Source organism: Bidens hawaiensis, unplaced genomic scaffold (genome assembly GCF_021521415.1).
Source record: "Bidens hawaiensis isolate Kalapana, Puna unplaced genomic scaffold, B.hawaiensis_p1.1 tig00010124_1, whole genome shotgun sequence".
In the NCBI taxonomy this organism is placed as follows: domain Eukaryota; kingdom Viridiplantae; phylum Streptophyta; class Magnoliopsida; order Asterales; family Asteraceae; genus Bidens; species Bidens hawaiensis.
The window spans coordinates 6,805-33,306 of NW_027491763.1; the positions used below are offsets into that span (position 1 = coordinate 6,805).

Here is a 26,502-nt window from a genome sequence, read left to right on the forward strand (position 1 = left end):
AGATGTTTTTTATGGCTCAAAATGATTCTCAAAGTTCATCATTTTCAAATGATTCTTTTAGAATCCTTATACCCTATCTGAACCCGGGATCTATGTCTAAGTAGTCTGACAAATATAAGAATTCGCGGAAAGACCGGAATGAGTTGTATTAAGATGAGATGTCCCAAACTGTAATGAGTTAGCAAACCGGTTCAAAACTCCTGGGCCAAAGCCCATAAACGTAAATGGATTAGGCTGTGGTGTTAGGCTTGAACCCAAAAAACACGCGGGACATTTAAAAATCAGCGACCAAACTAGGGTTACGATTCCTGTTAAGGTTTCAATGGCAGAGATTGATGTTCATGATGATATAGTTGAGGTCCTGAGGAGATACTGATACGGTTGGATGTCAAGGATCTGACTCGTTACAAGTGCTTGCGTAAGTCATGGTTTTCTTTAATCACAAGTCCTCGTTTCGTTAGACGTCATATGAACCATAGTTGTAACAAACATAACTACAACAATGAATTTGTTCATAGAAGAGTTAGTTTGTTCGAAAGTTTAGATCTCTTTAACGGTAGAAGAGTTCGTTTGCTCCGAAATTTCTATTTCTTTAACTATCCTCGTCTTATTGGTTCTTCCAATGGCCTCGTTTGCATCGAGTTTAAGTGTAAGCTTATGTTATGCAATCCGTTGACTAGAGAAGTAAGACAACTGCCGTCTCCCCCTTTTACCGATCTCACATCATGTTGGGGTTTTGGTTATGATTCATCCACAGATGATTACAAGGTCATTATTGGGGTTCGGAAAGGCGTGAATGATCAAACATGTTTTATGCTATTGAGTTTGAAATCAAATGAGTGGAGACTTGTTGGAGAAGGCAAGTTTAAGTGGTTTGTTGATGAGGCCGGTGTCTTATGCAATGGCACACTTCACTGGATGATTAGCAACGATGATGGAAACACGAAGACATCAATTATTTCTTATGATTTATCTAAAGAGGGATTTAAAGAAATCCACCTACCTAGTGATGAAAGATACATACGTTGCAACCTCGGAATTTATAAAGAATGTCTGTGCATGTTTGGAAATTATTCTTTTTCTGCATACGTATGGTTGATGACAAAGTACAATGTAAAAGAGTCGTGGAAGCTGGTAAAGATTCTGCATGATGATGAGACAATATATGATATTGTACACACTTTTGGATTGAGATTGCCCAAGGGTGATGATGCATCGTGGTATTATAGTGCTTCGGAACGTATCTCATTGGAATATATGGCTGCCCCTGTATTTGTGGGGAGTCTTGTATCTCCGCATGATATTGCAAGAGGAGACCCAAAGCTGATTGAGGATGGTAAGAAAGGGAGGAAGAAGGGTAGAAGCTCATGGCTTCGTTTTGCATGCTGTTCTTCGGTAAATGTATTAACTAGAATATGATGAACATGCAGTATTACTTTTGAATAGTTTGATTGATCTTTAATTTGTTGAATTTTGGTGATGAAATTGTTGCTAGTTTCATATTTGTATATATTTTTTTTTCAGAATATTGATCAAGATTGTTTCTTTTGAGTGATAATGGTTGGTTTGTACTTGCAACTGTGTTACTCATTTTGACCAACTTAAGGTATTTGTTAAAATTCGATACATCTCCATGTGCTTATAAGTTATAAGATCTTCAAAAACAATTCAAATAGGACATGAAATTTGATATCATTACTAAGCTAACTATTGGAAAATTGGCATATTTGGGTAATGCACGATAACACGTCTAACGACTACATAACCAAACAACCACGCAAGAAAGGTATAAATACAAACCAATATGTCACAACTCACAATTCAACAATTTTTCAAATACTTGAATAGAAACATCAATTATCAAAACTAGAGAATCACGTTAATGATTACGAACACGTGACTTTTTATTTAGACATGATGTGTTGGTTAGATGAAACCAAAATGCATAGGAGCGTCTTTAACCATATGGGATGAACAAAGGAATGATTCTTTGATATGCAGTTTGTTCTAACGAGTGGTGTAAACTGTAAAGCTGAAAGCAGAATTGCTACTCTTGAGTTAGACATCAATTGACCATAATGTGGTCAATGGTTTGGACCATATTGATGAAATAAAGTTGAATTGTACAGGGGGTTCACAAGTACAGTTGCTTGATTTTGGGTCTATATTGTGGAACTTGACAGCAGGGAAAAAACAGCCATCTTGTTGACATGTCCTCGTCCGCATTGCGTATTTTGAGTTTTGCATACAATAACACATCATGGTAAGATGTAAAAACAAACAGAAAAACTCCTCTTACATAAAGCGTGTCAAGAATGACCTTTTGTCTCAAATGATGTTGTGCAAATTTTCATATCGTGGCAATACCGACAATGTGGTTTCACAAACTGCTGGATTCGTGAGCAATACCGGATATGCAATAAGAATTCTCATAGATAAACTATTTTTCTTTTTCTTTCTCATTTAAATATGTTGGTGAGCATTTGTTTTCACTTGATAATTCTTATCAAACTACAGTTTTTTTCGGTTGAATGTTTGCAAAAAGCATTGCCAAACACCCCATTTACACTAACATTTTTAACATCAAACTAGCATTTACATTTTGATTCTCTAATGCTAGTTTTATTCCTAATCTACAAGTACTAATTAATATGCTCCAACAGAGATCAATACTAGTATTGAAGTTTCTGAAACGTCAGATCCTCGTGTAGAAACACTTTTAAGAAAATTTGTTAGTCAAACGTTGGTTTGACCGGTGCAGGTGATCTGGTCATAGATGGAGTTGTGGGACCCACACTTGAGCCAGGTCATGCTTTCCGGTCACAATTAAGAGGCTATGCTATATCTAGTAAATTAAACCTCAGAAAAAACCCTGCAGTTGTTGGTGGATAATGTTAATTAGGAAAACTTGGATCGAGAAGCTTCACAAGCCGGGCGGTTCCCAATTTGAAGGATGTCAACAATGAATATGAAGGAAGAAAGAGATATGAAGAAGCCGCGGTAAATGTTATGTACTGGAGAGCACTGGGAAACACTCTACACCTCTAAAGAACCTGCTCGGTGAAGCCAGATCACCAAGTGTCAAACAACTCGATACCACGGGTCAAAAAGACATTTCGGTTAATGATGTTTCGTGGTTTCCCTTTGTTATACAACGAATCAAGTTCTTCTAAGCTGGAGCAGTAATACTATTGGATAGTTTAATTGATTTTACTGAATTAGGATGGTGAAATTGTTGCTAGTTTTGTATTTGTATACTTTTATACAAAAAAAAACGATGAAGATTGTGTCATTAAGTGATATAGAATGGTAGATTTGTACTTAGTATTGTATTACATATTTATTTTTACTCATCGAGCCTATGATGAGTTTGTGTCTTGTTTATCAAGTTGAGCATGTAACTTGATTTACATGGAATAAATTACTTGGTAAACAAGTCGAGCCAATGACTTGGACAAACAAAGAATTTATTTATTAATTATTAATTATATTTATTTTTACTAATTAGTATTTGAATATGATTATGGTTTTTGTATTCTAGTCAAGTTGGGTTTTCAAATCTAAATTAGTATATATACCCAAGCTTGTTGGTTATATCATGAAGAATTGAGTATTATAATTTTTAAGCTAACGAGAATTACAATTATTGAGCTTATAATCTAAATATTTTTTGTGTTTATACCAAACTTCATCAAAGTCCATAAACGTAAGTGGATTAGGCTGTGATGTTGGGCTTGAACTCAAAATACATTGGGGGTGAAATTATACGAAGCTGATCTGGGCCTGAGTAATTAATTCACATCAGTTGGGCCACAACAAACCCGGTTCCTGTTAGTGTCAATGGCAGATGTTGTACATGACGATGTACTTGAGGAGATACTGATACAATTTGATGCAGAGGATCTGAACCATTACAAGCGAGTGTGTAAGTCATGGCGTTCTTTAATCACAAGTCATCTTTTCATTAAACGCCATCTGAACCTTAGTTATATAGATCGCTACAACAATGAACTTGGCCATAGAAGAGTTACTTTATTCAAAAATTCTGTTTCCTTCAATCCTCATATTCTTGTTGGTTCTTCCAATGGCCTTGTTTGCATATGTACTTTTAGCTATAAGCTTATAGTAGGCAATCCGTTGACTAAAGAGGTAAGACAACTCTCATATCCCCAGTATATCGGTCTACCATTGTGTTGGGGTTTCGGTTATGATTCATCCACAGATGATTACAAGGTCATTATAGGGACTCAGGAAGGCTCGGATAATACATGTTTTCAGTTATTGAGTTTGAAATCAAATGTGTGGAGAGATATTGGTGAAAGGAGGTGTGGTTTTTTTTAATAATAATAAGGTTGGTATCTTATGCAATGGTGCACTTCATTGGATTATTAACAATCTCGATGAAAACAAGGAGATTATAATTTCTTATGATTTATCCAAAGAGGAATTTAAAGAAATCCCTCAACCTAATGATGCAAGTTATAAATATATTTATGTTAGCCGCTTGGGAATTATAAAAGAATGTTTGTGCATAGTTGAAAATTCTTCTAATGTTTGGTTGATGAAAAAGTACAATCTAAAAGAGTCGTGGGAACGGGTAGAAATCCCTCATGACCATGAGATGAAATATGATATTGTACACTGGTTGAGTTTGAGACCCAAGGATGATGATGCATCATGGTTTTGCTGTGTTTCCGAACATCGCTGTTGGGAATACATCGATGCTCCTATATATGTGAAGAGCCTTGTATCTCCCCATAATACAAGAGGAGTGCTAACATCGGTTCTATTAATTCATATTCTTATTTTCTTGGATCACATAAGTTACTTATCTTCTCGTGTCCTTAGTTTGATGACGTTACCTCATGCTGCGGTATGAATCTATCTTCAAGTATCTTGTGAATGATGATTATTTAAGGAATTCTTATCATCATATGAAAGTTCTTGTAAATAATATTTGACTTTCACTAACTTCCCTGTTTTAATGTTTCAGTCCAGACCAAAAGCCAGTTGCATTTTGATGATCATAATGATTGTTTATAGTTTTATAGTTTTATTTTGCTACTTTCTATCTTGTCTTTAGTCTTTGATGAAAAAAAGTAGTGGTTAATTGGTTATGGTGTAATTTTATTTTAGTTTTAACCGTAAATTTTCAGTTTATGTTGACTTCTTTTAGTACAGTAGTACCATTTCTGGACGTAATATTAATCGATTTATATGTTGATTTGTTCATGGCTAGCTAGTTGAAGAGTAGAGAATGCGTTGGGAAAAGCAATTAAGTTATGTTTTAGTGTTTTACACTTTAAGAGGGAAAGTAAATTAAAATTTTACAATACTTATACTTAAACGGGTTAAAGGGTTAACCCGTTTTTATATTGGTTAACCCGAACAGTTTTAAAAGCAGGTCAACCCAAATCCAACACGTATTTAAAACAAGTTGTGTCAGCTGACCCACAACCTATATTTTTTTGTTGTCGGTTTCGGGTCAGGAATTGTCACACCCACCATTTCCTACACATTTTTGACGCACTCTAACGTGGGAAATCACACATTTTCTAGTAGGGCTATGGATAGCAAAGTTCAATGGGCAAAGTCCCTGGATGGGGTTGAGTAGAACTTTAGCAATTCCAATGGCAACCCTAAAAGTTCAACTGAAAACTGTCATCAGCAGTTTCTTACCCCATCCCAATAATACGATTTCCGAATCAATTTGGTAATTATGCTTGTTTCTTCTAGTTCTCATAAATAACACAAAAGCATACCAAGTTCTTGTCTTAGTATGAGATTTACCCAATTGAGAATTCAGAGAGCCACCACTATGACTCTCCATCCAGGCACTATTGTATCTCACAAATCACCAATAAATATCAAAATAATTCGCGGAAAGGCAAAAATGAGTTGTAGAATTCTCCTCAACCCAAGTATTAAAATGAGCACATGCTAGAGATGTACATAAAAACCAATTGGGTCCAACCGGTTCTTGACCCGACACGAAACCAATTGATTTTTGACCCGACCATGCCACTCTGTTTGTATATAAATTACACCCTTATTTATCGAAACCAATTTAGGACTCATCCCGGTTTAAAACCGATTGTTTTCACCATTCGATACAGGATTTACAGCAGTAATAAGACCGTCTTTTTTACCCTTAAGGTCATTTTTGGCCTGCTTTTTTGTTTTTCTTTAAAGAAAAAAAAACTTTTTGTATCCCCATAATGTTTTGAGTGTACGGTCTAAAAACAATTGGCCCAACAAATGTTACATGACATTTCTAGCGCGCATAAAAGATATAGTAGATATTCAAGGATAATTAATGCATAACTTAAAAATATAAAGGATAATTAATGCATAACTTAAAAATATAAAGGATAATTAATGCATAACTTAAAAATAACTGACTTATATTATAACCAAAAAATATAACTCAAAAAAATGATTACAATATCTTTGGTAGTGATGGTGGAGATTGTTGTGTTTGTTGTTGTTGTATCTAACATTAACCTTGTACATTTATTTATACTAGTAACTCAACTTGGTCACCAAGCATTATATGTGTCCACCACTTAACTTGGCCACCAAGGTAAACTTGGGTAACAAGGTGAATTTGACCATCAAGCAAATGGAAGAATGTTTTATAATACCCCTTAGACTTTAACCGACTTGTTAGAACCTTTTAGGCCCGATTCACCGACTTGTGACCCGAAATAGAAATTAATCCAACATATATCTCAAATTTTATAAGGAAGCGAATTCCAGTTGTTTTGGTCCGAGTTGGAGTGTACCTATAAGATGGAATTCAACATATAACATTTTTGAAAAAGCTATACAAGTAAAAGAAAGTTTTATCACGTATCATAGTATTCTTGCAAGCTGCACGGATTGTTCGATTACACAATAAAAAGTTAAACCTCAGAAACACTAATTACGAGTAATCTTTTCTTTTTGTAGTGTATTCCAATTTTATGGTGTTATCTAAGTTATAAAATATTAAATGAAAACGCGAACTTCAATTGTTTTGTTTAGTTTGTGTTTAATAAATAACATATACGGAGTATATCTTTTACAAAACCGTTTTGAGCCCGAACTGTTTTCAACCCGACTCTAACCGATTTGTATAGGGCTGACTATACATACTCGAAACCGATTTCTAAGCCGACTCCATCTCTAGCCCAAACTTTGATGAATCAGCAAACGGGTTCAAACCTCTTGTACCAAAGCCCATATCCTGGCCGGGCCTGAATAATTAACATCAGGTGGGCCACAGCAACACCGACCAGAAAAAAACACGGGGGATATTTAAACCCACGTACACCTAAAACATCGACTAATTAATTAGGGTTTACCAGTCAAAAATCCACGGCGATTTTGATAAACCCTGATATCTATTGATTTCAATGGCAGCTCATGTTGTTGATGACGATATAGTTGAGCAGATACTAATACGATTGGATGCTAAGGATTTGAATCGTTACAAGAGAGTATGTAAGTCATGGCTTTCTTTAATCACAAGTACTTTAGCCGTCAGCTCTACCATAGTTACATCAAAGATCGTTACAATAATAAACTTGGCCATAGAAGAGTTTCGGTTTTCGGTAATCATCATCGTCTCGTTGGTTCTTCGAACGGCCTCGTTTGCATATGCTCATTAAGGTCTAATCTTATAGTTCACGACCCGATGACTAGAGAGGTGCGGCAGCTGCCATACCCGCCGTATATTTGTCGATTGTTATGTTGGGGTTTTGGTTATGATTCGTTAAGAGATGATTAAAAGGTCATTGTTGGAGCCCAGAAAGACGACAAGCAAACATGTTTTCGGTTATTGAGTTTGAAATCTAATGTGTGGAGAGATGTTGGAGATGAGAACTATAATTGTTTTATTAACGAGGTTGGTATCTTATACAACGATGCGCTTCACTGGATTGTAGTGGATCAAAATCAGAAGATGATAATTATTTCTTTTGCTTTATCTAGAGAGGAATTTAATGAAATCCCGCAACCTGATTATGACGCAAGATATAACTGTACTTGGAGTAGCTACCCAGGGATTATGAAAGAATGTTTGTGTGTTTTTGGATATGGTTGTGGAGTATGGTTGATGAAAAAGTACCATGTAAAAGAGTCATGGGAGCTGGTAGAAATCCCGTATGATGATATGAAATATGATATTGTACACACTTTGAGATTGGGATATCCCTTTGTTGATGATCCAGAGCCTGACCGTACTTTGGAACATCGATGTTGGGAATATCCGGCTGCTCCTGTATTTGTCCAGAGCCTTGTATCTCCCCATGCTCCAGAAGTAGCTATAGAATCCAAATTTGATCTTATCGTTTCGGGTTCTAAAAGAAAAGTTGGATCTTGGTGAATCAAATGAACAGATTCAGGAGGTTGTGGAAAGAAAGTTTCTTGGAGCACCCGAATTGGAAAAGAGCTTAATAGAACAGATTCAAGAAGCGATTAACGAACTCGTTGCCGTTGTGATTGGAAAAGAGGATCTTGGGGTACGCCAGTGGGAAAAACAATCAATCGAACACACTCATGAAGCGGTAGAAAATCAAGATTACATTGTGACTGAAAAAGACTTTGGTACGCCCGAATTGGAGGAAAGCTCAAAGGAACAGATTGAAGTAGAGAAGGAACCCGACACGGTCAAAAAGAGGTTCTTGATGGACCTAACTTGGGAAACAATCAAACGAGCCCGTGGTTCAGAATGATGAAGCTGCAGTCAACCCTTTGGTCAATGAGGAGGCAGCGTGGCCGCTAAAGCTGATTGAGGATGGCAAGAAAGGGAGGAAGATGCGTAGAAGCTCATGGGTTCCTTTCGTATGTTGTTTTTGGGTAAATTCTGTTAAGTAGAATATGATGCATATGCAGTAACACTATTTGATAGTTTGCTAGTTTCATATAATACAAAAGATTGATCAAGATTGTTTCTTTTTTAAGTGATGTTGAATGGTTGTTATTTTGTTAAAATAAGATATATCTTCATGTACTCTTTTGTCAAATGTTTATTTATAAGATCCTTAGAAAAAGTTTAAAGAAAACATGAAATTAGATATCATAACTAAGCTAACAGTTGGAAATTTGGCATTAGAGTAAATACAAATCATGCCACAATTCAATAGTTTTTTAAATATTTGAATACAAACATTAATTTCCAAAACTAGAGAATCAAACTATGATCCTAGAAACGTGACTTTTATTCAGACATGATGTGTTAGGTTAGGTGAAAACCAAACGCTTAGGGCTGTCTTTAACCATATGAGATGAACAAACAAAAGAATGAGAACAGGGAAAGATTTAATAATACGATTAACGTGCATGTAACCATGTTAGATGAACAAACGAGTGAATACGAAAATTGAAAGACCCGTATCTCACATACTAGGTTCAAACTGGGACGCACATATAAGATGGAATCCAACATGTAACATGTTCGAAAATGCTATACAACAAAAAGAAAGTTAATCACGTCTCATAGAATTCTTGCGAGTCGTACTGACCTTTTAGTTAAGACATAAAATATTAAACCTCAAAAAATAAGTTAGGAGTTGTCTATTTTTGTTCAATGTATTGCGACTTTATGGTGTTACACTGTTACTAAAGTAAAATAAAAGAAAAAAAATCAGCGGATGCATTTGACGGGCCGATAAATACATTTGGTGAAAACATTGTGAGACAACCACATCATGAGTGAGCTCGCGCCCAGGCCACTCACGGTCAGACCACAGACCACCAACGCAGTATGTTGTGGTTGTGGTGTCCATCTGGTCACACCTCCCATCATAGTCATAGTGCCTACACATGGTTAAAAAAACTACCGATACGAGTCATATAGGGGCTATACGACTCGTATAGGCATTGCATGACTGGCATATGTAAGGAGGGAACAAGATGGCAGCCTTTTGCAGTTTATACGGGTCGTATAGGATCTATACGAGCCGTATAGGCTTCGTGACTTGTATAGCCCCTATATGACTAGTATAGGTAGTTTTTTTTGTTTTTTAAACTTACAAAAAATAAAAAATAAAGGAAATAACAATCGACATGGTTATAAAATAGAAACACGTAATTTAAAAGTACATATTTTGCTCTATACTAATTAAAAAATCTACGAACAACAAGGGCGTTTCAAGGTACCGACGTTTCTAGAGACATGTATCGAAATAAATTCGTTACCTCGAAATGCTCATATTGTTAATACGTTGTTTTCGTAGGTAACAAAATATGTATTTTTACATTATGTTTATATATCTTAAAATGTCGGCTATTATTTCCTATATTTTATATATTTTTCAAGTAAATTTTTTTTTAAAAAACTATGCCTATACTAGTCATATAGGGTGCTATACGAGCCAGGAAGCCTATACGGCTCGTATAGGTGTTATACGAGACAATGAAGCAGAACCTGACATTCGCTGACACAAATTGACATGATTATGGACCTATACGAGTCGTGGGTTTGCTCGGAAACTAGGTGACACGCTGGTGGTCAATGCACTTATATACGAGCTTCCCCTACGGGGACATGTCGGTGTATACCTTTGGTGTGGTGGTCGACTTAAAAAAATTATAATTATATTTCAAAATATATATAATGTATGAAAGGATGGCAAATTAAGACACCTTAAGTTTAAGGGATTTACAAATTTTAATGCATAATATACACCTTATATAGCATGTAAGAGAGGGACAAACTTGTCCATTAAAAAATATGTATTGAAATAGTTACAACATTGCCCCCTCAACTTTAAGCAACTTTTGTAAATGTAAGAAATAATACTACTTTGGACCTTTATCTTTACCTATATATTCATTTTAATTTTAATTGTAAATAACTTCCCACCAACGATTTTCCAACGGCCATAACTTTTGCATATGTTAATATTTTTTATAAAAAATTGCACCATAAAAATGAGCATTTTATTGTCTTTAATTTGAGTATGGTATTGCTATAATTTTTCAAATAAAAAAAAATTAACATATTACATATGGGTGTTACGATTCGGTTTTAACGGTTTCTAAGTTATATCGTGAACCAAACTGTTGGTTCGATTTTTTGTCATTGAGAACCGAAATTGAACCGTAGAAACTTTAAACTTAATCGTTACTAATGGTTTGGTTTCACGCATTGAGCTTCAATAATAAGTTTATCGTCCAGTCCGGTTTTATATGGTCAATTTTCTGTATAAATCATAGGAAAATTGGATTTTAATAATCCCTATTAAATGGTATTGGCCGATAATAATCCCTATTCGTTTTAGCGCCACAGGCGGTCCCAAATTCAAAAAAGTTGGCCCCCAATGATCCCCCGTTAAAAATGACTTAACGGCGTTATAGTTTTTTCTGATTTTCAAACCAATGTTTTAGGGCTTTTGATCGTTAGGAGGATACGAGTTGATTGGTGTAAAACTTAGCTCGAAACAATGATCAAAACGACGCGATTTTGGTTAATTGTAAGTTCAAACACCCGAATTGAAGCATTGTTTCATCATTTTGAAGCACTATTTAAAACTCAGTTTTACACCAATCGACTCGTATCCTCTTAACGATCAAAAACCCTAAAACATTGGTTTGAAATTCAAAAAAAACTATAACGACGTTAAGTCATTTTTAACAGGGGGGCATTGGGGGCCAACTTTTTCAAATTTAGGACCGTCAGTAGCGATAAAACGAATAGGGATTATTATCGGCCAATACCATTTAATAGGGATTATTAAAATCCAATTTTCCTAAATCATAAACCAAACCGGTTGCTATGGTTTGAACATTCGGAAACCGGCTGACCAAAAGTGATGATTGGTTCAAACGTTTTTACGGTTTAACGAACCTTGAACATCCACAATTATTACATGATTACTATAATTTTTGTTCCCCGCTGCATCGCGCGGGCACTGTCTAGTATTTCAAAAAATAGTTGCATACATGTATAAAAAAAACTAAAATACAGAACGTGAATTAAATGAGGGAAAAAACATAGGCGGGTTCAAACAGGTTTACTTACTCCCAGATCCGAAAAATCAGCAAAAATAGGGTTACAAGTTCAAAACCAGATTAGGGCGTGATATTGAGTGAGTCAACCATTACCACGCCAATGGCAGATGTTGTTCATGACGATGTGGTTGAGCAGATACTGATCGAATTAGACGTGAAGGATCTGATCCGTTTGTAAGTCATGGTATTCTTTAATCACTAGTTCTGGTTTCATTAATAGGCATCTGAACCTTAGTTACAACAAAGATCGCCACAACAATAATCTTGGCCATAGAAGAGTTAGTATGTTTAAACATTCTTTTTTCGCTAATCCTGATCTTGTTGGTTCTTCCAATGGCCTGGTTTGCATCTTCCATGATGTTAATTCTAAGCTTATCTTAGGCAACCCGTTAACTAGAGAGGTAAGACAACTCGCATATCCCACCACCGTTGTAACATTATGTTGGGGTTTTGGTTATGATTCATCCACAGATGATTACAAGGTCATTGTAGGGGTTCGAAAAGGCGTGAATCAAATACGTTTTCGGATATTGAGTTTGAAATCAAATGTGTGGAGAGATGTTGGAGAAGAGAAGTATAATTCGTTTATGGGACGTGTTGGCATCTTATACAATGGTGCACTTCACTGGCTTGTAGAAGATCAAAATAAAAAGATGTTAATTATTTCTTATGATCTATGTAAAGAGGAATTTAAAGAGATACCCAACCTGATTATGATGCAAGATATAAATGTACTTGGGGTAGACACATGGGGATTGTGAAAGAATGTTTGTGCATAGTTGGATATTCTCGCTATACATGGTTAATGAAAAAGTATCATGTAAAAGAGTCGTGGGAACTAGTAGAAATCCCATATGATGATAAGAAATATGATATTGTACACACTTTGAGATTCGGATTTCCCTTTCTTGATGATGCAGAGCCTTACCGTACTTCGGGACATCTATGTTGGGAATATATGGCTACCTCTATATTTGTGCAGAGCCTTGTATCCCCGCATGTTTCAGAAGTTGCTAAAGAATCCGAAATTGAACAAATTGTTTCAGTTCTAAATAAAACGGTGAATCTTTGTGAACCAAGTGAAAAGATTCAGGAAGTTGTGAAGGAATCTGTTGCAGCTTCGACAGAAAGAAATAATCTTGGTGGACGCCATTTGGAAAAACAATTAAACGCCAACCCTTCGGTCAATGACGAGGCGTCTTCGCCACTAAAGCTAATTGAGGATGGTAAGAAAGGGAGGAAGAGCTCATGGGTTCCTTTCGTATGCTGTTTTTCGGCAAACGCTGGTAATTAAGTAGAATATGATGCATGCATGTGTGGTAATACTATTGGATAGTTATTGCTAGTTTCGTATTCATATATTTTGATACATATGATTGATCACGATTGTTTCTTTTTAAGTGATATAGAATGGTTGGTTTGTGTTTGGAACTGTGTTACCCGTTTTGACCAACTTAAGATATTTCATATTTGTTAAAATAAAGATGCATCATGATGTACTCTTTTGTCAAATGTCTATTCATAAGATCTCTTTAGAAAAAGTTGAAATAAAATATGAAATTAGATTTCAACAACATGCTGCTTTTTGATTGTTAGGGCGGGCATTCGTAATAGAGTGACTAAAAGCTAGTGTTGTAAGCGCGCCGAGTTATATCTAGCTCGAGCTTGACTCGAACTCAGCTTGAGCCAACTCTGTTTGGCTGGATTTTACTTAACGAGTTGTGATACTAAGCTCGAGCTAGCTCAGCTCAATTTTACTTAACGAGCCATAAGACTTAGCTTGAACCCGGCTTGTACAAAAATCGAGCTAGCTCTACGAGCTTACATGGTTTGGCAAAGCGGTGGTTGCTAGGAGAGACATAGGAGACTGTCGTGTGCCGGTAATGGTATAATAAAAGATTTAAAGGGAGAGATTATTTTCTACTCACATATTATTTACTTTTTTTACCTTCTGGATGTTCGCTTTTCTTGATTATTGCTTTGACAGATCAGTTATTCCTTTTATATGTTTGACCATACTTTGTATTTAGGGATTTATTTCTCTTTGTAATGGTATAAGAATTATAATACATCAACGCACCTATATCTTTTTATCACAATAACCAAAAGTTAAAAATAATAAAAGGGATTTAGAAAAGTTGGAAACCAGATTATGAGAACGTCAGAAGAAGGGTGAGAAACGAAATTTTGGAAAGTAAAATTTGGAATTGAAACGAGAACGTCAGTGTCATCTTGTCGTGTTTGTAATATACTAATATTGTTATTATCATTAACTAGATTAGTATCATGTGTAACACACGAGTGAAAAATATAAAAAAATGTCTAATATACATATATGAATTACATAATAAACATTAAAATTTTATAAATTATATGGTATTAGTAATACCGTATTACATCATATAACAGAACATGACACACAAAAAACTACAATATATAATCATTTGTATAAAATTGGTATAACTCAAACATTTTAATTTTCAAATCATAATAAATGATGCACGTTAAGAGATCAAGCAATGTTACGACGATGTGAAAAAAAAATAAGAGAAAACAAATATAAATTGAAATTTAAGCTAAAATGAGTTATTATGGATAAGGGCATTTCATCAAATACTTAGTGGGGATGAACTTAAAATAAATCTATAAAATCGAATTACAATCGATTAACATAATCTATCATTAAAATGATAATAGATATACATAATAGAAACAATATGCTACAAAGAATCGATTTATAAATGCATCGCTAAAATCCTTAAAATCAACTGAACACAAAAAAAAAACAAACAAAACATAAATTTATTCATACTTACAATTTCGGCATTGATTAAATCGAATTGAATATATAAACGCAATAGACATAGAGATTTTGATGAAATTAATGATGTTTTACTTTTAACTTAAATGACATCGTTAATAATTTAAAGCATTAATAATAACATATTTTCTAAAATACATAGATTAGTAAGAATAATTTGTATTTATATTTTAAAAAGAAATCAAAATCAAATGTTGTGAATGCAATCCTATGGAAAAGAGAATGAATTCATCATAGTTGACTTGGTAAGCCATAAATATTTTAAAAGCAAGTTATTAAGTTTAATTTTCACCCTCAATATTTTTTTCATTTTATCATTCTTTTTGGTTCAAAACTGTAAAAATGAAATAATTTTAATTAAATCAAAATAGATAATGAATTGAACTTTTTTAAATTGGAAACTTGTACACTACAACCTATGTGAATGGCATAGTTAAATGTCATGTGGACAATAGTCTTTTTTTTAATAGTATAAGTTAGATCAGATTATAATATATATATATATATATATATATACTAGACGGGTGCCCGCGCGATGCAGCGGGTGTTTGAACTTGTTAATCACGTAACAAATATAAGTGTTTATTGTTCGGTTAAAACCTTAAAAGCGTTTTAAACCGGTCATTGGTTTGACTTCTTTTTTCTTTTTCTTTTTTTACTTTCGATTTGTTGGTTCGCGGTTTATACTGGCAACCGGCCATATGAAACCAGACCAGACTGTAAATGTTGAAAGCATTTTAATGTTTTTTATTATTAATTATTAGATATGTTTTGTAATATATATTAGATATAGTTAAAATTAAATTGAACATAATATTTTTATTACAAATAACTTAGTTATACAACTTCAAATTTAACCTAATTGCAGTATGATTCATTTTGTGATCTTTTTTTTGTTATTATTTCACGTCCTAGATATTACATTAATATTTACCATTTATGTAGCTAAAATTATCATTATTTATGATCCTCTTAAGTATCATATTATGTTGATGTTTAGTTAAATTTGATGGTACATTTAAATTAATAATTATTTTAAACTAAATTTATTATTAGAGTTCAAACTGTGAAACCAAACTGGAACCAGGCCGTTAGTAACTATTCGGTTTAAACTTTCAATGGTTGAGTTTGGTTTTGGACGACAAAAAAATCAGTATTAACAGTTTGACTCACAAGTTTAACTTAAAAGTCATCAAAACCGAAATTGAACACTCCTACGTAACATATTAATTTATTTAAAATAAAAAAAATTATTACAATATCATATCCAAATTAAAGAGAATAAAATGCTCGTTTTTATGGTGTAATTTTTTTATAAAAATATTAACGTTTGAAAAGGCTATAGTCGTTTAAAAAGCATGGGTGGGAAGTTAGTTTACAACTTAAATTAAAAACATAATATGGTTAAAGATGAGGGACCAAACTTGTAAGTTGAATAAATTGTGTTTAAAAGACAAGTTTACCCTTACTAACACATGTACATCATGCTTTAAGTGTTGTAAATTACTTAAAAATGGGTGTCTTAATTTGCCCTTGTTTGGTGTATTATATATAGTATATATAAGACGAGCTATCAACCGGAGCCTACGAGCCGAGTCACCCCAAGTTCGAGCTCGAATTGATCACAAAATTGTTGGCTCGATTTTAAATGACCTTTTTTTTCAAACAAACATCTTTTGAGTTTTTTTCAAGCAATTTATAAGACACGGGCCTTTTAAACACCCCTACTTAAAGCACTCGTTTTTCCTACCACCTCACCAAGTCACAATCATATTGACAATGTTAATTTCTCAGTTTTTAGACGTAGTTGGATGAAGTCATTTAATCGTGACTTTAATATTATTATTATTATTATTATTATTATAATAATAGAAGAGAACAATTTTTGAATATTTTGATTATTTTTTAGTTTATAGATTGGTGTCCCACCTTTTCAACCTTGTTTTACCTTTTCTTTTGTTACTCCTCTATTATTATTATTACAACAATTAATAAAAATAACTTGGGTTGAAACAGGAAGCTGAGCTGGGCCTAATGTAGCTGGGCTGAGTAATTCATATTATTTAACCCAAAAACCAATCAGCAGCTCTTCTGTTTTCTTTTATGTAATTACATTAGGGTTTCAATGGGAGAGGCTGTTGTTCATGATGATGTAGTTGAATAGATACTGATACGGTTGGATGCTACGGATCTGAATCGTTACAAGCGCGTGTGCAAGTCATGGCGTTCTTTAATCACAAGTCCTCATTTCATTAATCGTCATCTTAACCTCACTTCTAACAAAGATCGGCACAACAATAAACTTGGTCATAGAAGAGTTAGTGTGATCGAAAATTCTCCTTACAATAATCCTGTTCTTCGTGGTTCTTCCAATGGCCTTGTTTGCATTGAATGTTCTATTACTAAGCTTATAGTAGGCAATTCGTTGACTAGAGAGATTAGACAACTACCACGTCGCCCTTACATCGTCTTATTTGACGCATGTTGGGGTTTTGGTTATGATTCATCTAGAGATGATTATAAGGTTACTGTAGGGGCCCGAAAATGTGACACCCGACTAAATATTAACATTAACCGCGACTAATATAATTTTGTTTACGTAAATAAAATAATTAGTAAATAAATGATATTATCTTAGTCCAAAAATACCAAAAATATTTGAGATATATTTAATCATGTGTGAAAAAGTATAATTTTGTCACGTAGCGAACACTGCGCAAGATGACCGCGGGTGACGACTTAGAAACGGATAAAATCATAAACGTGTCTAAATGTCCTCGAAAAATTAAAACTTACATTAGGATATTAGAGATAGTATATAAACTTAATTTTAGAAGGTTCGAATCCGAAAACTAGAAAATAAGTGTTCGAAAGCCAGTAGAGGACACCGTAAGAACTTGACGCCAAGTTTTTCAAAAATTAGTTTTTTAAGGCTTGTATTATCTGGAATTCAATATCGGATCAAACCTGACAAAAATTATTAAAAACGGGGTTCGATTGATTAGTTAAAATTCGCAACACGTTAACTAGTGAATTAAGAACTTAATCTATTTGTCAATCAATTACCACCAAACCACTACCCACTTCCCTTCCAAACCGGTTCCCAGTTCAACACCCAATTTCCATGTGCATGCAATCATTATAGCTAGTGGTGTGTTGGCATTCTTATTATTTGCCAACTAACTCTAGGCCATCCTCTTTCCTCCGCATTTCAAAGCTAAAGAACAAGTCACCACTCTATTCCTTTACTCTCTCTCTCTCTCTATAAACCGTAGTCACCACCACCATTCTCCATCATCACCATTTCAAATCTCACCAACATATTTTCCAAAAAACCAAAGAAGTATGGCCAAGTAAGGAGTTGTAAGGCTAAGTTAGAAGCAATTTAGGAGCCATTGAAGAAATAGGATCATCATTTTGAAGCACAAACTCAAGAAAATTCATTATATCCTTCTCGCTCACACAAACTCTAAAGGTAAGATTTAGTTCAAATTTAGTTTTCTTGAGTTCGTTACTTAAAAGATTTCACACAAATAAACAAGGATTACTCAAAAAAAAAGGAACTTGGTGTTGAATGAGGGTATGCATGTGTGTGTGCCGTGAATATGTGTGTGGGTGGGTATGGGTGCCATACACCCACACGCATACATACATGTATGTGTTAACCTCTTTGTTCAATGATGCTTAGATGTTGTTTGATTTCTTTCTTAAACATACTTGATTTCTTAGAAAACTTGAAAGAGATAAGTGGGTTTTGGGATTTTTTTTTTGAGAGAGAAAGTGGCGAGAGGTAGAGGGAGGGTAAGAAAGAAATGGGTTTTTGTACTTGCAATAGGTGTGGTTAAAATGTTGGATTTAAGGGGTTATATTGTTAAAATTGTTAAAAAGTTTTGAAAGTAAAATGGGCATGATTATAGTGTAAATAGAAATGAAATAGACTTTTCAAACTTGACCATTTTTCATGAATAAAAGATAGTAATATTGATATAGGTTCATGATGTATTAGTCGTACTCGTTAGTTGGAATGGTTTTTGATTCTTGAAATAGGTTTTGTTATTTGGAAAGATTGTTAACATGATTTATGGAAAAGAAATAGATTACATAACTTATTAGTTGGTTAATTCAACTTCATATTATAACAAATTTTGAAAGGAAGATCAAGTTTGATTAACATTTTTGCAAGTTTGCTTAACCCCTAACTAGAAGCATGCTAAAAATGGAAACTTTGTAGTTTAAAGTGTTAAGGATGCTATTGGTTAATTGATGATGTCATGATAAAATAGAACCATGTTACAAGTTGTTATGATCTGAAAAATTTGATGCATAAACACCATAGTAACATTATAAAAATAACATGCCCATGTGTTGATAGAAATTTGAAGTTAAGACTTGAGCATGTTTAGTTAAGAAATTGGTTTGTGTGCATACTTAGTGATATATATATGATCAAACATGAAAGTGATGGTTAATTATTTATTGTTATATTTTCTGTAAAAAATGAATTAGTTTTGATATTATGACTTAAATAACTTGTCGGTAACATTAACGGCCGAAAGTTCGACTTTTAACGTGAACCGACATGAGTTTTCGGAATTGTTTTTAAAACAGCTCCTAAAGTCATAAAATTATTATATTTAACAAAAGTTAAAGTATAAGAAAATGGTCAAGATAGCAAACCTTGAACCTACACGGTTCGTGTGCGCGAAAACCGACACGAAAACGTTAAAAATTGACGTTTTTAAGAAAATGGAAACAAAAATAGAAACCGTATAATTTTTATTGAAAAACTAATAAACTTAATTAAAACCATATAAAAAGTATTTTTAACAATTTAAAACTCAAAGTTTTCACGAAAAGTTAACCGGTTCGCCGTTAAAACGCAAAGCCGGCAAAACCGACCAAAACCGACAAAACGACACCATTATCATAATAAGAATATGACTTTTAATTTTATAATATTCCAGCAACTAAAACATATTTATATAAATTTATATATGTTGTTAAAGAATATAATAGTTTTCTAAAATAATATAAAGTATGATATTTGTTAATATTTGGTGTTTACTTGTATACATGTATATTTGCTAGTTGCTAATTAAGATAAGTATATATATATAAGTTAGGGTCTTGTGTGCTTGTGTGAAAATATAGAGTGGACTGGAAACGAACTAAAAGTCGCCAACGAATCATTCAAACTTGAATTAATAAAAAGATAAAAAAATAATAAAAATAAAATAAGCGTTAAAAGAAAACTAAAATGTTTGTGTGAAATATTTTAAGTTGAGCAAACAACTTAAAATATATATATTATTAAACACGTGTACTATAATAATAGGACACGAAGTGTTAGGAATATATCTGACATCGTACCTACCAAAGGTGAGTTTCTCTATCGAACCCCCTCGTTTTTAACTGGAATTGTTTTAATCGATATTTAATTGTGTTTTGGGGGAACAGCGTATTCTTCACTTCATATGGAATTCATTTGATATTGTAAATGCATTTTATTTTACAAACTGTGTCAAACGCGGGATGAGTCTAGTTGGCTAAATAACGGTTAACCCTAGAAAGGGGCACAGAAATATGGGTAGATCTATCGGGGTGACGCCTCCTACTTCCATCGCGTTGGGTTAAAAGTGAGCGTATTTTGAGTCTGTTATGTATCAGGTTATCAACTATGATAGTCATACGTAATGTTGTATTCTTTGCTCGTCTACAACAGCACAATTTGTTTAAGAAGTAAAATGCTTATTATTGTGATGTAATAACGGTAGATCATTACACACGGGTTTGTGTTATAATGGCGGTAAACCGTTATAACGGGTTGTTTTTGGATGTAATTTGGGTGTAGTGACGATTACACACGAAGTGATATCGGTATATAATGACAGAAGATCATTATATGGATGTTTTTTTCGACATATATATACGGACTATTTTGTTATAAAGGGAAACTCACAAACACATTGTGTTGACTGTTATTTTAATATGCTTTTCAGGTAAATAAATGAAGTATTGAAGCTTAGCGAAGAGTGCGGGAAAATAGTGGCGTGTGTTTGAATGAAAAATGTTGACTTTATGTTGAACTTGCAATTTGAATAATACTTGTGTAATATGACACGTGTAATGACTCTGATGGTTAAATAAAGTTCAACATTCATTAGAAATCTATTGTTAAATGTGATTGGCCGAAACAACGTCTGTCACCACCCGAAAGACTTGGTCAAAGTCTTCCGCTGTTTAAATTAAGGTTTTCGGGGTGTGACAGAAGTTGGTATCAGAGCCAATGGTTATAGTGAATTAGAAATTTTGAGTAAAAATTTTTAAACTATAACCCGTATATTCAAACACACGATTTTCCCTTCTCGCGAAGCAAAGGTATATTCAATTAAATGATTATATTATTTTTTCTTTGTATAGTTTAAAGCTTTATCTATATGAATATATATATTTTATTTACGAGCAATTACTTAGTACAGATTATGTTACATGTCACAAAAGCCTAATTCACACACTATTATCAAGATTCGCAACATCGACAGTAGGTCGAAGGACCGCCCCCCAACGACCTCTGTTGTACCATCAATCGTGCACCGCGCCAGTGCCTTTTCTGTGAATCTTAATATTCCTTTTAGAGAAATTATTCACACACACTCGTAGAGCCTAGTTCTCACTAACCTTAGGACCATATATATTTCATCTTCCTACGCTAGATCCGTTTGAAATCGTTGCTAATCAGAGGATGAGGATGCGAACCTATCTTTCCAGATTCTCATGATGCGTAACTCCGTTATTAATATTGTTGTTGTTTTAATTCTTAAAACCTATTTATGGAATACATAGAATTCTAGTAACTCCCTCTTATTACTCTAGATAGATATCCTATAACTTAGATAATCTGGTAAGGAAAATTTGAAAACTTGTGATCGGTGCTGTGACAATCGTCAATTTCAGGTTAACTCCGTTAACTCAACTCCGTCAATTCAAACTTAAAGATCATTGAATCTATAACGCACACCTCATTACATTTAAACTAGGGTTTAAATGACGCTTGACAATTACTACATGTGTAGTCTTTCGGGATTTGTACCGAAACGCAAACGAGTTGATGCAAACGATTGGTGAATAAACGAGAAACATAAAAACAATAATTATGTGTTAGACTTATGTGTTATGTGATTATATTGTTTAAGAAGTTAATTCAAGATGCAAACTAATTACTTTGGGCTAGTAAACTAATAATTTGAAGTGGAGGGACCTAGATGTAACATGATTATTATTAATAATATTATAAAACCCTAGCCTCTCTTTCTCTCCTCTCCCTCTACCCCGATCGGACTCCTTCCCCCCCCCCCCCCCACGGCTGCCGCCACTCACACACATACATACAATCAATTTTCAAGCTTTTCAATTGAAGATTAAGGTGCTAGGAAGGTATAAACGACTATCCTATTGTAAGGCCCCGTTACCGGTAGCCCTACTTTCGTGTTGGATTTACTCATAAACACAGTTCTAAATATCAGAGTTAATTAAAACATTTACGCGGAATATAAAACCTTCATAAAACATTACATAATTCATAACTTGTCTCAAAACATCCTTTGTCTTTCAACATTAAAGCATTAAAATTAAAACATCATAAGTCTTCAGATGCCAGACTCTTGTTCAATGCCACGTGTCTCCTCAAGCAAGCCGTCTCATCCTACTCACCTGCGTGCATACTAAAAGTCAGCTACGCTGAGTGAGTTCTAGTTAATCATACACTATACAATACACATAAACTTATATTCTTTCATTCATACTTTCATACTTTCATTCTTTCATACTTTCATTCTTTCCTTTGTATTAACTTACCTTCATATCTTACGTTATAAAGAGCATTACGCCCTACATTCCTCGAGTATTATTAGGGCTCGGTACCCTCCTTCCTCGAGTATTATTAGGGCTCGGTACCCTCCTTCCTCGAGTATTATTAGGGCTCGGTACCCTCCTTCCTCGAGTATTATTAGGGCTCGGTTTCCCTCTTTCCACGAGTATTATTAGAGCTCGGTTTCCCTCTTTCCTCGAATATTAGTAGGGTTCGGTTCCCTAGTTCTCGAATATTAGTAGGGTTCAATTCCCTCTTCGTTACCATACAACCATACATCATACCTCGAGTATTATTAGGGCTCGGTACCCTTTTCGTAACCATACAACCATGCAACCGTCAATTCCTTCTTTTATTAACTTTATCACGTTCATACACATAAGCATACATATCATACTTACCTTACACATAGCGTTACAACCTGACAGTACGTGCAATATCCGAAGATCGTTCACGTACCATCAAGCAATCATTCATACATATCATATCATTCACATAAGGCATACACTTATCTCTTAGGATAAGCGTATTAACAAACATATTGAGTATGCACACAGCCCCGAAAACATAACACATAAATGGGGCTAGAAACTCACCTGAACACGGTTACGTTCACCGTTAATCGTAATCCCTTTCTTCAGTTGTGCACGGCTGACTGTATAACAAGTATACGTATCAATTAACTATCACTTCTCATAATGTATTTCTATCTTTATATGACCCACAACGAATGGGGGTCCGGGGGCAGCGCCCCTGGCAGCGGGGTCTAGGGGCGGCAGCCCCTAGCAGGGTCCAAGGGGCAGAGCCCCTGGCTGGGGTCGAGCTGCTAGGTCAGCTTGGAAAAATTTTATTTCCATTAACTGTCTTAACACATTTTTCATTAGATTTTTAATTTATTTTCTAATCGAACTTGACTTTAGGCGAAGTTAACCCTCGGGCGAACTTAGCTCTAGGCGAAGTTAACCTTAGGCGAACTTAGCTTTAGGCGAAGTTACCAGCTAGGCGAACTTAGCTTTACAGCGAAGTTGCCATCAGGCGAACTTGGCTTCAGGCGAAGTTGTCATCAGGCGAAGTTACCAGTTAGGCGAACTTAACTTTACAGCGAAGTTGCCATCAGGCGAACTTAGCTTGCAGGCGAAGTTCATCAGGCGAACTTAGCTTGCAGGCGAAGTTCATCGCTTTGAAGGCGAAGTTGCCCAGTTGCAGGCGAAGTTGTCCAGATCAGCCGCTGTTCGGTTTCTGACCAGCATTTCGAGCGATTTTAACACCCTTGCTATGGTTCAACATCACCCACTACGCTTCCCGACCATTTTCGGTCGCTTATACACTAAAAAGCTTGGATCTTTAAACTTCAAAGATCAAGAATCATACCTTTTTGAGCTTGTTAGGATCTCGTTTAACTTGTTAACACACTAATCGCTCTCTCTCTCTCTTGGATCTGCCCGGTTCTTCCCTTGGTCCGGCCGGCGAAGTGTGGTGTGTGGTGTGTGTGTTTTTCTTTTTGGAGTATTAGAAAATGAAAGGAATGAAAGATATCTTGGGTTTAGGGGATATTTATATCCCTTAGATCCCATTCTCATTTAACCCATCTCAATTAATCTAAGTCCATGATCCGCTCCTTACCCGATATTAATTAATAACGCGAAATCACTAAACATAGCTTTCTTTATTCATCATTAAAATTTTAGGATATTACACCTATGCATCCTTTATACTTAATTTCGATTTTTAATGGGTTAATTACAAACCCTAGATTCCGAAAATTTCATATATTGTGTTCATATGATTTTTGTTTGATTTGATGATGTATTGATGATGATTTGATGACTAGAATTGATATTGTTACATGTTAATTGTTGTGTCTTTGATTTTGAGATCAAATAAAACCCTAACCATGTATGTATGGTGTAATTGATATGCATGGATAGTGGTTATGGTGTCTAGAGTGTTATATGAACGGATTATGGTCTATAGATGGTTAATATGTTGAGTTTTGTTGCAAACAGTTTCTGGACAGATTGTGTTGTTGATGTTCAATTGACTGTATCGGGGTGTAAATGTGAAAATTGGTTGAGATTATTGATACTACAGTAAACTAGGTTGAGTCTAGTTTCTAAAGAATATAAATTTGCAATTTTTGGACATGTAAAAGTTAACCTTTATGATTTTACAAAAACGTTGTGCAAAGCTGAGTTGTTAGACCTGCTGTTAGGTTGTTTTGTAAATATTATATCTCATGAACTACGAGACCAATTGGGTTGGTTCCACTTCTGGAAGTTGGATTGTTGAGTTAGGAACCTAACCCAAGTGGTCTTGCATTTGTTGGATTTTTAATTTAACGGTAATTGCAAATAAATTTCTGTTGCGCATAAATTTGACTGTTGTGAGTTTGCTGTGGTAAATTGATCATTATGAGAAATATATATGGAATAAAAATACAACAAAATATGTTCTGGAAACCTAACACATATATGCTTTTGTGATGATTTTTGGTAAATTAATTGAGATGCTATGATCGGTGGAATAGACTAGTTTTACAAGTAGAATTCTGTCGTTAAGAAACTAGTTGCTGAATTTTGTAAAAGTTGCATGAAACATGGTAATTGCTAATTAATTGTCGTGTTTTGACCAAATTGCCCTTGAGGGGAACGATTGCTAATTAATTGTCGTGTTTTGACCAAATTGCCCTTGAGGGGAATGATTGCTAGTTAATTGTCGTGTCTTGACCAAATTGCCCTTGCGGAGAATAATTGCTAGTTAATTGTTATGTGTTGACCAAATTGCCCTCACGGGGAGTAATTGCTAGTGATGTACATTATTAATACATGACACGTAAATAATTGCTCACACATGTAATGTATCACAAATGTACTTGTTAAAGTCACACACGATTCACAAACGAAACACGAAACATATTGTGTGCATAGGTATTATGTGCCGAGTCTAGAGACTCGATAATAGTTCCGACACTTAGAAAAATCTCTTTATTGTTTTAGAACGCTAGAGAGAGTTTTCTGTGACGCGCATCACTTGGTGATTTATTTTGGGAATTCTTCGCAAAAAGTGAGTTTCACTTACCCTTTTAAACTATTTTCAAACGCTTTTTACTTGGGGAGATAACATACTCCGAAAACGCATTTAAGATTTTGTTAATATAGATTATATATCACTTGTAAAGACTAAGTGGCAAACGCAATAACTAAAGTCCTTCATTCACATCGAACCGTTTAATATTGGATAATAGCGAGTCATTGTTGAGTAGTACTACTGGGTTCGACAAACCCCACCCAACGCTAAACTCGACTGGAGGTCGAGTGGGTGTAATCTTGGCTAAACACATACCATGGTCGGGATAGACCTGGTGGCAAGGCAAATGATAAACAGTCAGCTTCGGTGTCGAACACTTAGTAATACTTGTTTTATAGGCTAGCTACCTATAGATATATAATTGACATAACACTATCTGGTAACGCAAAACGCTGAACGCAAACGCTAAACGCTTTATTTTATATAAACTTGTGAACTCACCAACCTCGTGTTGACACTTTTAGTATGTTATTCTCAGGTAGCCGAGGCGGGCGCGCGGTATAGGATCATGCATTGTTGGAAACGCTTTTGTTTATGCAACCTGATTTTAAACTGTTATTATGGGGTTTTGAGTCGTCCTGCGTGACGCAACTTTTATCTTTTGGTTTTTACGCTTCCGCACTTATTTTCATTTAAACGTTTTTACGGTTTGATTATAACCAATGATTCCGATCCTGTTAGTTCACACCCTCTGACGGTAAAACTCCGTTAGTGGATTTTGAGGGTGTGA

General features: G+C 34.6%; 1 protein-coding gene and 3 pseudogenes across 1 annotated transcript; all 4 read left to right on the forward strand.

Annotated features, from left to right (window-relative positions):
- Positions 1–468: 468 nt before the first annotated feature.
- On the forward strand, positions 469–2,892 carry LOC143534223 (F-box/kelch-repeat protein At3g06240-like). The gene is made up of 2 exons (XM_077028762.1): positions 469–1,336; positions 2,762–2,892. Exons 1-2 carry the CDS (start codon positions 469–471, stop codon positions 2,890–2,892), a joined length of 999 nt encoding a protein of 332 aa, XP_076884877.1.
- An 806-nt stretch (positions 2,893–3,698) lies between these two features.
- On the forward strand, positions 3,699–4,879 carry LOC143534251 (F-box/kelch-repeat protein At3g06240-like; annotated as a pseudogene).
- A 2,518-nt stretch (positions 4,880–7,397) lies between these two features.
- Positions 7,398–8,900, forward strand: LOC143534253 (F-box/kelch-repeat protein At3g06240-like; annotated as a pseudogene).
- Positions 8,901–12,097: 3,197 nt separating this feature from the next.
- Positions 12,098–13,291, forward strand: LOC143534254 (F-box/kelch-repeat protein At3g23880-like; annotated as a pseudogene).
- The last annotated feature ends 13,211 nt before the right edge of the window (positions 13,292–26,502 follow it).